Source organism: Pongo abelii, chromosome 14 (assembly GCF_028885655.2).
Source record: "Pongo abelii isolate AG06213 chromosome 14, NHGRI_mPonAbe1-v2.0_pri, whole genome shotgun sequence".
NCBI lineage: Eukaryota > Metazoa > Chordata > Mammalia > Primates > Hominidae > Pongo > Pongo abelii.
Window position 1 is genome coordinate 46,901,043 of NC_071999.2, and position 14,336 is coordinate 46,915,378.

The following is a 14,336-nucleotide window of genomic DNA, read 5'->3' on the forward strand; positions in this document are numbered from 1 at the left end:
TTACTTTGAAAACAATATAAATTCCCTATTACATATTATTATTAACCTAATTCTCGCCTTCAAAGGTAGCAGTTGAGTTTAACCTCCTGCTTTATCATCAATCATCCTTAGTCTTAGGTGAGAATTAGTGAAGAGCTTAATGGCCATGACCAACAACTCAGGATTTGGGAGTTTCCAGCTGATATGTCAATTCGTAATAACCTGGATATCAGTCATAGGTGCGTACAAAGGGAATGATACCGAAAATCCCAAACTTTCTCCCAATACCCACCAGAGAGCCACAGGTACTTTTTCACCTATATTGGGCCATCAAGTTACAGGGATCACCTAACAGTGAATAAAAATACTGCCCGTCCCTTCAGCCCAAACATCAAATTCAATGGTTAAGAACACTGAATAAATAAAAAGGAATTTTTAAATAAAATAAATATAAAGGCCTTTCAGTGTAACAAATATATGTCTAGCTGGTAGTCAACTGGAAAATTCATCTATCTAGAATTCAAATGGAAATTATCCATTGTGATGACTCAAAATAGATGTCAAAAAGGCAAATACCCATAGAAAACCCACCTGGTGTTTTCATGAATAAATTAAGGCCAGAGCCTACTTATTCTTAATTTAGTTAAAATTGTAATAAGGTTGATTACCCAAAGAAGAAATCTACCATCAATATATGTGTCACTTATGTTCCAGACAGTTTTTAGGTGCCTGAGATGAGCAAGATAGATAGTTATATTCTAGTGGGGGAGGAGAGACAACAAACATGGGAGCAGGGAAATAGGTAAGTTCAGAGAGTGCTAAGTGCTCTGGAGATTATATCATGTACAATGACAGCCTGGTGCAGCATGGTATATTTGGAAAGGGGGTAAGCATGGCCAGTGGCTACTTTAGCTAAGAAATTTATAACCTGAATTACAAGGAGGCAAGAATATAAAGTACAAAGAGAAACTCACACCAAGCAGAGGAAACACCAAGTACAAAGGAAGGCAACTGCAGCTGCAGGCTGTAAGGCAAGGGGTAAAAAGAAAGGTGGTAGACAAATATTCGATCCTATAGAGTGATGTAGGCCATATTACAGGGTTTGGATCTTACAGTGGGTGTAATGGGACATTACTGCATGGCTTTAAGCAGCAAGGAACTGATAGGATCTGATTATGAACAGCACAGTAAGGAATACTAACTGCAAGGAAATAAGATAAAATAAAAATATGAAAATCGGATAAGACCTCAAAAAGTCATCTGAAGCAATTTAAAGAAAGGATTAACATTCTTGCACCTCAATCACGGGCTCTGAAAGTATCAGTGGGATTAGAGCACAGTAAATAACTGATGCTTATCAGAATGAGTAGGATTCACCAACAAAACATAAGAGTATAAAACGCTGCCATGATAAGACACTTAAAATATTTTATAAACTTTATAAACTAAAATATATATCATCTAAAGATATTCTTTTTAGAAGGGCCAAAGGACTGTATAACTTCAGAAAGTTTCATCTAAATAATTTACTATAATGGTCCAACAAATAAATCTTTAGATAATCGATAAATTTAGTTTCCTAAAACAACTCAATTTCTAAAAAGCTAAAGTGTTAAGCTCTCCTTAAAATAATAAACACATTTAAAAATCCATTTTCTCTTCCTTACTATTTGCAAGTTATAAAATTCATTTTAAAAATATATTTTTAAATCCATACTCTACCAAACAAAGCCAGTTCTTTCACCATTATTTAAATATATTCCTGACTCCTCACCTCTACTTAGGCGTTGTTTCAGCTTCTAATCCCTTTACCCAGCTCCTCACTACTCCAGCTCAAATCCCATCCCTCACTCTTATCTTCTCTGAGTATAGAAAACAAATTGGGCTCCTTTAAAATTTGTTTATGTGCTTTGTCTGTGAAGGATTACTTTTTAATTATGGGAAATCTGAACTTCTCAGACATTCCCACTAGATGATGCTAAATTTTTTTGAAAGCCATCATTTAAGGTAGTGTCTGCCAAATCTCTCCATTTTAAGTGCATTTTTTTCTTTTGTAATTAATAAGTAACACATGAGGCCATGTGAATATCCTATTCCTCAAAAACTTTCCACTCAGTGATTTTTTACAATTACAGTCTTTTAATTATAACGTAACAGTGTGCCCATGCTAAAGCTTCAAATGTAAAGAACTACGAAAGTCTCTTCCTTATCCTACTCCAGACTCCAACTCACACTTCTGTAACATACTTTATGTACACTCTGTTAACTGCTCCTTGTGCATCCTTCTGGAAGTTTTCAATGTATAAACAAACATATATGCATTTCTTGTCTTCTTTTTACCACAAATGGGATCACAGTACACATATTGTCTTATAAATTTATTTTTTTCACTTAATTTATCCTACACATCTTTCCTATCAGTACGTACACATTCATCTCATTCTTTTTAATAACTAAAGAGTATTCTACTTACCATTATTTCATTAGTCTCTTTAAGTATACATCACTCTGTTCATTCACAGTTTTATACAATTTCAAACAATGTTACATTAAACATCCTTGTACATATAACTTTTCATGTTTTATGTGAACACACTTGAGTAAAATTTCTAGAAACATAACTGTTGGGTCCAAATGCATGTGTAATTTCTTTTCTCTTGATAAATATTGCCAAACTTTCTTTTTAAATTGCATTAATTTCTGCTGTCATCAACAGCAATGCTGTTTCCTCATCTCTTCTTCCTCATTAATACTGGATATTAGCAAATTCTTTAATCTTTGCCAATCTGAGAGGTAAAAGAAAAATAGCAGCTGACAGTCTTTTAATTTTTATTTTTGTAAATAAAAAAGTCAAGCATCTTTTCATGAAATTATTGAACAATTGAAATATTTTCTCTATGAATTGCTTATTTACAGGCTCTATCCTTTTTCTATTAAATACTCCTAAGAACAATATTTAAAACAATGTATTTGAAGAAGTGTAAAACAAGTTTCATTATAATGTTCATAAAACATTATGTTAGTTGGTAATCTGTACCTAAGATACTCTCCCACCAGAGAAAAAGCTATAGTTTCTGGAAGTGTATACTCTCACTACCTTTAATACCCCTTTACCCAAGTGACCTATAGATTGAAAATACTTTAATAAACATGCTAGAGAATTTCCTATATCAAATCTCCTTAATTCATTTTTTAATAAATTAAATTTCTATAGGTAAGTAGTAGGAAACAATTTAAAATTATGACATCAGCATATTGATCTTTAATGTTTTAGAACCATTAATTTCATCTAGGATTTCTCATTTAGTACAAAACCAAGAAGACATTTCCAAGAACAGTGAAACTAAAAATCTAAATTAAATCTGTCTAGAGAGAGCACAATAGAACTATCTTTTACTGTTATATAAGCTACTCTCTTTCTACTTTAAAAATCAATCTTGTATAGACCTGGAGTACACAGTCATGGGCTAGAGTGTGATAGAACTTGCCTGATCGATGTAAAAGGCTGTGCCTGCACGGATCTCTCGTCGCTGTTTGAGATCAGTTTCAGTGGTGTCCCTTGACAGGGCAATGTATTCGACCTCCCGTTTGGTCAGCTCCTGTAGAGAAGAGAATGAAATTATTCCAAAAGTAAAATCAAATTTCCAGCATATGATTTGGAACTAGTTATCTGACAATGCCATTGCCCATGAGAAGTGCATTGTTAAACCTAATTCTGGATTGAAACTTGTTGAATCTAAGTTTGAGAAAAAAGAAATAAATTGAACTTTAATCAAAATATCTATATATCTCCTCAGAGCTCTTCTTCTATGGCACTCAATCCTACTACTTAAGCAATAATAATCAAAATCCAATTTTACAAACCTTAATTTTTCCTGTAGAATTATTTCCAAATATAATGAGCAATAATTTGACAGTATTATTATTTGGTTTGCCCACAAACTATAGCCATTTCTGTAAGTAATGTTCATCTTTTATAAAGGGGTGATTTAGATTAATTTATTCCATGGATCAATGTTTGCCAAGTGTATACAGTATGTTAGGTACTTTACCAAATGTGAAAACAAGGTAAAAATCCCAATAATGAGCTGGGCGCTGTGGCTCACACCTGTAATCCCAGCACTTTGGGAGGCCGAAGTGGGCGGATCACTTGAGGTCAGAAGTTCGAGACCAGCCTGGCCAATGTGGTAAAACCCTGTCTCTACTAAAAATACAAAAATTAGCCGGGTATGGTGGTGCATGCCTATAGTCCCTGCTACTCGGGAGGCTGAGGCAGGAGAATCACTTGAACCCAGGAGGTGGAGGTTGAGGTTGCAGTAAGCCGAGATCTCACCATTGCACTCCAGCCTGGGCAACAAAGCAAGACTCCATCTCAAGGGAAAAAACAAAACAAAACAAAACAAAACAAAACAATAATCAGGTAAACAGAAGATAAATACACACGCACAGCTGTAGGAGAAGTAAAAGGAGATTTAAAAAAGGAGAGGAAGGAGGTGATGAAAAAGGAGGAGGAAAAGGAAGGAGGAGAAGGAGTAGAAGGAGGAGAAAAAAATAATCAAAAAAATCATGAGATTTGAAGGGGAAACTATGCAGAATTCATCTGTTTCAAGATAATTTATCCATCCTTAAAAGTCTTTTGCCCTATAATCATGTACAAAAAGTTTTTAACATTATCTTTGGTTTTACAACATTGAAGTAAAAACAATGACATTCTCCAATCAAATAAGGCACACAATAAGTTTTTACTAAACATGAGGAACAAACTGAGTTACTTAAGTGTAATGAAAAATGGGAATGAACATGCCATTAACGGCAAAAAGGGATACTGCCATACAAGGGGATTTTTTCTCCATACGCTACTGATAAAAACATATTATTGCTGTAATTTAGGTCTCCTTTAATGTGCTTGTCCCCATGTTACATAACTTTATGTACGTAAAGGAGGAAAAAAAAAATTTTTTTTTTTTTTTTTTTTTTTTTTTTTTGAGATAGTCTCACTCTGTCACCCAGGCTGTTGTACAGTGGTGCAATCTCAGCTCACTGCAACCTCTGCTTCCCAGGTTCAAGCAATTCTTGTGCCTCAGCCTCCAGAGTGGCTGGGACTACAGGCATGTGCCACCATGCCTGGCTAATTTTTGTATTTTTTAGTACAGACGGGATTTCACCATGTCGGCCAGACTGATCTCAAACTCCTGACCTCAAGTGATCTGCCCACCTCGGCCTCCCAAAGTGTTGGGATCATAGGCATGAGCCATTGCACCCAGCCTAAAAGGAGGAAAAATTTTTAAATAGAGAAAATACAGACTAGTGGCAAAGATGTGGTGATACCAAAGGATATTTCCCTAAAAACAAATGAATTGGCTGACAGAGCACAATTTTGGAGTAAAGTAGCAATTTCCCCTGTTGGCAGGTATTTACTTCTTGCTTCTGGAACACATCACTAGTATCTTCATGTCTGCTTCATTGACTGGCTGGATGTGATCTCCCTCAGTGAAAAACCCTGTCGTTTATAATAAGCTTCCATTGGTTGACAAAGTTATATATGCCTCTTATTGTTAAATTGCACAGAGTTACATCCTGAACTGCTACAGGATCATTATGCTCAGCTTCCTTTGCTCTTCATTGGCTGTGACAAGCACCAAAGTCTCCTCAGGTGCTGATTCACGAAAGAGGCATGAGTACATTCACAAAACAGCCCCAGGAGCAGCAGATGGAGGAGGCAGCAGTGGTATGATTTTTTTGAACAAACTACAAAAGTCCTTTTATATGAGTTAAGTATAAAATAAACACAAGTATGAAATTATTCCTATTTATTTTCTCATGGTTTACCATGCTTGCCCCAGATTTTCTGCCTTTAAAGATCTCATCCACTCTGGCTATCACTACACATAGGCTGTTATTCTTAGGGGCAACAGTACTCACTGCAAAGTGTGCAAGGAGGCTTAAGCTAGTATTAAGTTTCCTTATGTGTATCCACAGCCTATGGTTGCCTCAGCTCCATTCCACAATTTAAAGTTGAGGGTGTTGTTGGTTTCTTTTTTAAAGATACAGGTTTCACACTTACAAACCTATGTTGCATTTTTGAACCAACAAGGCTTCTCATAATCTCTTAGCCCCTCTCATTTCACATTCTCAGCAAGCTTCAAAGCCTTGCCAAAAACAAAATCTCAGTGAGATATTGTGGTCTTTGAAATAAGCAAGGTAGCAAGTGCTACCTTAAAATTTTAATCTTAAAATTAAAAAGGCTTGGCCAGGCACAGTGGCTGTAATCCCAGCACTCTGGGAGGCCGAGGCAGACGGATCACAAGGTCAGGAGTTGGACCAGCCTGCCCAATATGGTGAAACCCATTTCTACTAAAAACATGAAAAATTAGCCCGGTGTGGTGGCATGCATCAGTAGTCCCAGCTAATGAGAAGCTGAGGCAGGAGAAGCACTTGAACCCAGGAGGCAAAGGCTGCAGTGAGCGAAGATCAAGCCACTGCATTCCAGCCTGGGCGACAAAGTGGGACTCCATCACAAAAAAAAAAAAAAAAAAAAAAAATGGCTCTAGCTCTGTAATTCTCAGTAGCTGACTCCGCATTCTTAGATAAGACACTTTTACCTTACATATTAATAAAGTGAGGATGGCTCTACAGTGGCACGTTTTACCTCACAAACTAGTTCTAGAAATAAATAAAAGATAAATGAGCTGGTGCGAGTTAGGCTCTGATTTATTCATGTATTTATTATTTCTGCCCCACATGATTTTTGAAGTACCAAAGAAGATTCACCACTGAAATAAAAGAGTGTGCAAGGTAGATTTCAGTAGCATTGAAATCAATCATTTCATAGCAAATAATACAAAGAAACTTCAAATAAGGTTTTTCTCTTCATCCTAAAAAATGTCTTCAGAACACAGCTTCATCTGGTGGCATTCTTTCATTAATCATTAGGGTAATGCCTACTAATACTGACAAAATAGTGGAAAACATTTGTACATTTTCTTGGGTTTTTTTTGTTTTGTTTTTTTTGTTTGTTTGTTTGTTTGTTTTTGAGACAGAGTCTCACTTTGTCGCCCAGGCTGGAGTGCAGTGGCACGATCTTGGCTCACTGCAACTTCCACCTCTCAACTTCAAGCAATTCTCCTGCCCCAGCCTCCCGAGTAGCTGGGACTACAGGCGCCCAGCACCATACCCTGCTAATTTTTTTATTTTTAGTAGAGCCGAGGTTTCACCATGTTGGCCAGGCTGGTCTGGAACTCCTGACCTCAGGTGATCCACCTACCTCAGCCTCCCAAAGTGCTGGGATTACAGGTGTGAGCCACTGTGCCTGGCCAAGACTTGTAAATTTTCTTATTTGGGTTGAGATTTGAGCTTCAGTTCACTTAACAACAGTTCTCAAAGAACTGCAAATGTTTAAGAGGACAACATGTCAGAAAGGGGAAACATGGGATTTCAACTCTAGCTCTATTATTTACCAGCTGGATAAAGCTTGAGTGAGTTATTTAACGTCTGTGAACTTGTTTTCTCATCTATTTAAAGAAAAAACAAGGAGATATATAACACAGAAGAGATACTCTACAGACCTTAGGCTTCCTTTAAAGACTGCATAACTTCCAAAAGTCAAGGGAATTGTTTGGCTTTTTAAAATGTGAGCCTGAGATAAGGGAATGTTCACTGAGCAGTATAATACCAAGTTTTGCTTTGTAATTTCAGACTTGCTGATTCTATCTGCTACTCATTGCCTGAATTTATCTCTCTTTCTACTGGAAGGGGGGGACTTTCTAGTTACAGCAAAAAATTTGCTAAAGCTATGAAAATTTGCTGAAGCTATACATTTGACTCCCAAATAACTTATGCCAAACATTTTGTAAACAAATCACCCTTTGATGTCAGCATTTGTTTCAAATAATGACTAATTCTGATATTTTTTATAAATTCTTAATCTTATTTTATTTCATAGCTTACAAAGTTAAGACCCTTAGAAATTGACAAGAATTAACTGCTCACCAAGTACTGCATAGCAATAGAGCGTCGAAGAGGCCCAGGAGGTCCTATTAGAAAAACATCTTGCCCCAAAAGATCCTTCTGCATTATCCATCTTAGATGCTGAACTACAGATTGAGCCAGAGAGTCTGAAACTATAAAAAAAAAAAAGAGAAAATGAAGTGCAAATTTAAGTATTACTTATAATATAAATCTCCAAGTAATGTGGACATATTTATATATATATAAAATGTATAAAAAATATGTGTTTATCTGTGTATGTATTTATAAACATATGTATATAAATATATATAAACATATGCATATGTTTATCTGGACAAACATGTAGACATCTGGTGAATTTTCACATAGTTTTACAATAAAACCATTATTGTCGATGCTAAAACAAGATTAAGTTTATAATATCACAAAGAATTACATATTCCTTACTTGAAAGCTTTCCATAACATTTGAATAATAACCTATAACTGTTCCTAAAGAAATAAAAGTGATTTTCAAGGATGATTTGAGGAACTGATTTGATTAATCACAATTTTATAGTCCAATCTTTTTGTTCTAAAAGAGAGATATGATCAAATCATCCCAGGTAGTTAATGATTATCATAGTCTTAAAAAATCTGAGAAAAGTATACTACAGCTTAAGTTGGTAATAGGTTGTAAGATCATGGTTAGAAAATTAATGTAGACTTAAAACTACTTCTTTAGAATTAACTATTTAAGTCTATTCTTCTATACCAAATTCTTTTGTGAACAGAAGACCACCCCATGCAATGCCCTTCCAGGTCTACTATTAAATCACCCCATCAATGTGCTCATCTTCTAACTCAGCATTTTCTAAAATGTTTAAATTAATACAATTAGTTTGTTTTTGCTCATATGCAAATCACCCAGCGAGTCCATTCCTGGGTATAAAAGAAAAACTCATAACCTTGTACATCAGGAGACACGTATAATACTCAGAGCAGAATTGTCCAAAATAAAACTGGAGACAGGACAATGAATAAATACACAGAATGAAATATTATACAGCAACAAAAACAGAATAAAAGACCCCCACTTCCAATGATATGCTTAACCCTTAAAGGTATAATATTGAGTGAAAAAAAATAAGAATAAATCATGTATAATACCATTTTAATAAATCTCAGTAAACTAGCAAATGAATTCTTTAGAAATAGATACACATGTGATAAAACAGTACTTGAAAAAGCAAAACAGCAGGGGAATGGTAAGTTGATGATAACTGGATACCTGGGGGTAAGGAGTGGCCATGGAATCAAAGAGATTCTTATGTATAGCTTCAAGGATATTGGTAATATTCTAGTTCTTACATTAGATGTGGGTTACAGTGTTTGTTTTATTATGTTGTATTTTATACAGACAGACACAGATATCTATATTACATAACGTCTCTTGTATGTAGTAAATATTCCATACATGCTAAACTTTGTTTAATCACCCCACTGAGGTCACGGATTAGTTCAAAGATCCAACTAAGAAAGCCTAGGACTAAATATCTAGTGCTTCTAGTGCTTCTCCTCCTCTGACAGCACAATATTGTTAGGGTAGTCTCTCCTGTACTCCCCTGCCCCAAAGAAAGCAAATATTTAATCACTGGAAAAGATAATTTTCTGATTTTCATTATTCTGGTAGGAAGATCAAGGACAAGGTTTTGGGCAAATTGTTTGGTTTATCATGTCACTGGAGTCACACTAAAGCATATTATAATCTCCCCAAAACAAATGCCCATATGTCTGAGACTCATTACTCAGGTAGAACTGTTTGGTTTCTCTCTTGTTTTTACAAATCCTCTAAGACATGCATCCCTAGCAGGATAAAATCCCTAAGACATGCATCCCTAGCGGGATAAAAGTTGGTTCCTGGAAGGGGGACTTGAAAAAAATGTTTAGATGTTACAATAGTTTGTGGTCCTCGGCCAGGCATAGTGGCTCACGCCTGTAATCCCAGCACTTTGGGAGGCCAAGGCAGGTGGATCACCTGAGGTCAGGAGTTGAAGACCAGCCCAGCCAACATGGCGAAGCCTGTAGTCCCAGCTACTCAGGAGGCTGAGGCTGAAGAATCACTTGAACCAGGGAGGCGGAGGTTACAGTGAGCTAAGATCACGCCACTGCACTCCAGCCTGGGAGACAAAGTGAGACTCCATCTCTAAAAGGACACAGTACATAAGCAGATATATAACATATCTATGGTATTCAAATTTCTTGGGGTTGGGAAGGAATAATTACAGGGAGAAAATATCCACAGGAGAGTAATAAAGAAAAATAGATTGAAAAATACTGCTCTAAGACCTATACTTTTTAGCAATCTATTAGGTAGTTTCATGATGCTAGCATGCAACTGGCCTGAGTCTAGAGAGTTAATCTTATTTATAACTATCACATGCCCTTTTACCTATTTTCTTTTCTACTTGAAGCTTAAATCAATCTTTATAATATACTGTCTACTCTTTCTTGCTTCAAGACAAGTCAGCCTCCTTGCTGTTTAAGGATGAAACAAAATAAGAGTTAAGACGCCTTAACTTCTTTATTAGTAAAACTACACAATGTTCCCTATGCTGCAAATCTATTACCTCTTCCTACTCCGATATCAAACATATAATTAAAAACTTAAACACTTTGGGTTTTTTCTTTACATTTTCATAAATCTCAGCTTAATTTGGCCACAGGCATGCTCTATAGTACTCTCACAGTTTTGTGTCACTTTGTATTCAACTTTGGCAATGTGCCTGACCTTCCATTATCTGGACTTGATAATTTAAAATCCAAAATTTGTAAAGTTCTAGAAGTTAAAGCCAAGTTGGTTTCTTTAACTTCCTCCCACCTTTTATTATTTATAACTATTGGTAACTATTTATAATTATGGAGTCTCAATTTAGTTCTATACTTCCAGTTCGTTTTGAATGTTTTGACCTTGGAACCATATTCATTTTCAAGATTTTTTTAAAATCTAAGGTAGCAGTTCCTAATCAAATGTGAGGCCTGCCCCTCATAAATTGTCTGTATAATAAAGTGCTGATGTTTAGGAATAACTTTTCATTTTTTGAAGCAAACTGGAGCAGAATTGAGGTTATAGCCATAACAGAGCCATTTGTACACCAGTGTACTTTCTTAAGTAGAAGAGAAAAGCATGGAGTTATTTAAAGCTAGAGCCCTGGGAATTATGCATAATCCTGTTTATGCTCATGGGAGTGTCTTCCACTTCAGCATGATGCACATGTACTGAGAAACACTGCCTTAAGGCACATCTGACTAGTCTCAGTCCTTCCTTTACTCTTACCACTCAACGGTGGTTCTCAAATGGTGACCATACTGCTACCATTCTAGGCCTGCCAGGAGGCATTTGGAAAATGTCTGGGAGTACTTTGGGTTGTTGTAAAGCTTTGGGAAATGAGAAATAATTTGGTACACCACTGATATTTTGTGATGGTAAATGCAATGACCAAGACGGTCTCATCCTGCCCAGTATGTCAATGGCACCATAGTTGAGAAATACTGTGTAGTCATTATTTTTTCTCAAGGCCTCTGTTGCCTGCACACCACTAATGAGTTTGTCACAATTAAGCTCAGAGAAAGAGTTTCTCTCTATTTCCTTTACCTTCTGAAAGATAAAACTTTTAGGGAGGAAATCAGTAGAGAATAAGTTCTACCTTTAGAGTAAGCCTGTAGGAGATGTCAGGATATCTAAGGCTCTCATCATCACATTCCAATTTAACATAAGTTTCTTAATACATATAAGCTACTTCTGAATCCCATGGCTGGCCTTGTAGTCTATGGCATACCTTCACAAAGAACATATATTTTCCCTGCTTTTATTCTCCCCCAATAACAATACTAATAATGGTCATAATTTATTGCATTCCTATCAGGTACCAGGTAAACATACAAATGATTTTTCATATAGGATCTCATAACAATTCCAGAAAGCAGCATACCTATTGTATAAGGACACAGATTCAAGACAGATTGGCTGGGTTCAAATTCCAACTCTACTATTTACTAGCTATGTAACCTTAATCAAGTTATTTAACCTCTCTGTTCAGTTTCCTCATCTGTATAATAGATATAATTGTAGTTACTTATAAGTTGTTATGAGGATTATATTAAGCACTTAGAACAGTGTCTAATAATAGTAAATGCTGTGTTTGTTAAATACTCATTACTCCCATTTTACAATAAGAAAATCAAAATTGGAAATATAGTATCATTTGTCTATAGCTGGTAAGTCCATAAACCAAGATTCATACCTAAGTTGTTTAAGTCCAAAACTTGTATTTCGGTCATTATGTTATACAGCCCCTCCAAAAGCTTTTCAACAGGTATCCAGCTTCAGGTGCAAGACTTTCCCTACAAGTATGGACCTCTCAGGGCTACATCAAATTTAGCAGACTTGCTGTTCCAGCCATTAGTTCTACTTCTTTTTGGTGGTATCAATGATATGTTTTATTCCTTTTATTAAAATTTCAAAGTTATTTTGTAATGAATATTATGTTACCAGAGGATCTACTTCTCAAAGAAAATCCAACTTTCACTTATTCATGTTTTAGTATAGTGTATTTTACCAAAAAGCATGTCTATATTTAATTTGTCAGGAAATTGCATTAAACTACTGAAAGAAAGCATCATGCAGTGCTATGTGGTATCTGTGGTATATTTTACATTAATGCTTGAAACTAGTTGTATTTTTAGAATGGCCTCAAGAAAACATGAGTCATACTTAAAAGCATGCCAGAAATAGAAACAAGATTTAAGACTGTACATTACGAACATCTGCAAAACAAAGTGCCAAACTGCCATGCATAACCTAATATAAACATAGCACAGTACACGAGAGAAATCCCCAACTTCAATGTTTTCAGGCACAAGATGCTACCTTCCAGGAGTCCACATAATAATAAACTGATGTCAAAATAATCCCAAAGAGCTTGATCCTATATTCTAAGATTCCTTTTCTATGTAAAGATAAAAACCTGTAGTTCATATTGGCCTAAACCCCTGATTCAATTCCTAACCAGTATTTGTTTTCAAAAAATATGTACTACTTTTTGCCCGGCCATATTCAAAGGCTTTAAAGTAATTTTATCATAGTTACCTAAATTATAATTTTCTCCCTTCATGAACTCAAATTTTCATATATATAAAAAATTAAAATTCTAGAAAATTAAGCATAGGTCAGATTCTATTATAATAAATCCTTCAAAACTGTTGATGTTTTCTTAGTATCCCAAAAAGCAGCATCATATAATGGAGGGGAAAAAAAAGCCTTTGAAGCCAGACAGACCTATTGCGATTTTTCATCCTGTCTTTCATCCATGTCCTTAGACAAGCATTTTGACTCTTTCAGGTCTGTTTCCTTATTTTCTTTTTTAAATTTATTTTTATTATACTTTAAGTTCTGAGATACATGTGCAGAACATGCAGATTTGTAGTTTCCTTATTTTCAAAATAAAGATAATAATACTTATTGAGTATGGTTTGTGAGGATTATAGGTAAAGCACCGTGCCCAGTCCCTCAGCCAATGAGAACTAGGTACGGGAGAATTATTCAAGTCTCATCCTCACCTGCAAACTCCTATCTCTGCTGTGTACCCTGGACACCAGGCTGTATAGTGTGGACTTGGTGGATATGAATAGGCTCCTGAGTTTACACTCAAATTACCTGCTGGGCCTAGAGGCAAATCTGAAGAATAAGGGAGAAAGGAACCCAGTACTTACTACATCCTCACTGGTTAGAGTACTTTCACTTGACATTTCGTTACCATTTCATTTCATCACCCCACAAAATAGCTCAGAAAGAATCTACATCTAGGACTATAACACTCCCCTGAATTTGATTTTTCTACCACATCACAACGCAAGATTTCAAAAGAAGCATGACTAACCTCCTCACTGCAACTACGTGCTCATCTGCTAAACTTTCCCCTATTTACCATGTAACATTCTGTAGTTAGATATAACGGACATGAAGGGTGAAAATATTTAGCACCAAAGTCCTCATTATTTACAACACGAACTAACTGAACTAAAAAATTAATTTATTCACACAGCTATATTTATTAAGGACCTACTATATGCTCAGAACCAAGAATACAAAGATGAATAAAATAAGGTTCTTTGAAGACATCAAAAGAAATAATACATATATAAAACATCAGCTTATGTAGCTTATATAAAGCCAATCATTTATAAAGTGGGCTGATGTTTCTGTGATCCAATATAGCTGTTATCAAAACTAAATCTATAGCATTGGCCAGCACAGTACTCAGCACAGAGAAGATATTCAGCTTTTCTTAAAACTGGAAAAATTCATCGATATGTATTAAATAATTATATATATCCATATTCAATGACTAA

The 14,336-nt window shown here is 35.5% G+C and overlaps 1 protein-coding gene across 1 annotated transcript in view; it reads right to left on the reverse strand.

Moving 5' to 3' along the window:
- VWA8 (von Willebrand factor A domain containing 8) overlaps window positions 1–14,336 on the reverse strand; it is a 398,456-nt gene that overhangs the window by 340,252 nt on the left and 43,868 nt on the right. The window contains exons 3-4 of the mRNA XM_024230913.3: window positions 7,969–8,099; window positions 3,468–3,578 (exon numbers count right to left, since the gene is read on the reverse strand). Of these exons, the coding sequence (XP_024086681.3) occupies window positions 3,468–3,578; window positions 7,969–8,099 (242 nt within the window). The remainder of the gene's footprint in view (window positions 1–3,467; window positions 3,579–7,968; window positions 8,100–14,336) is intronic.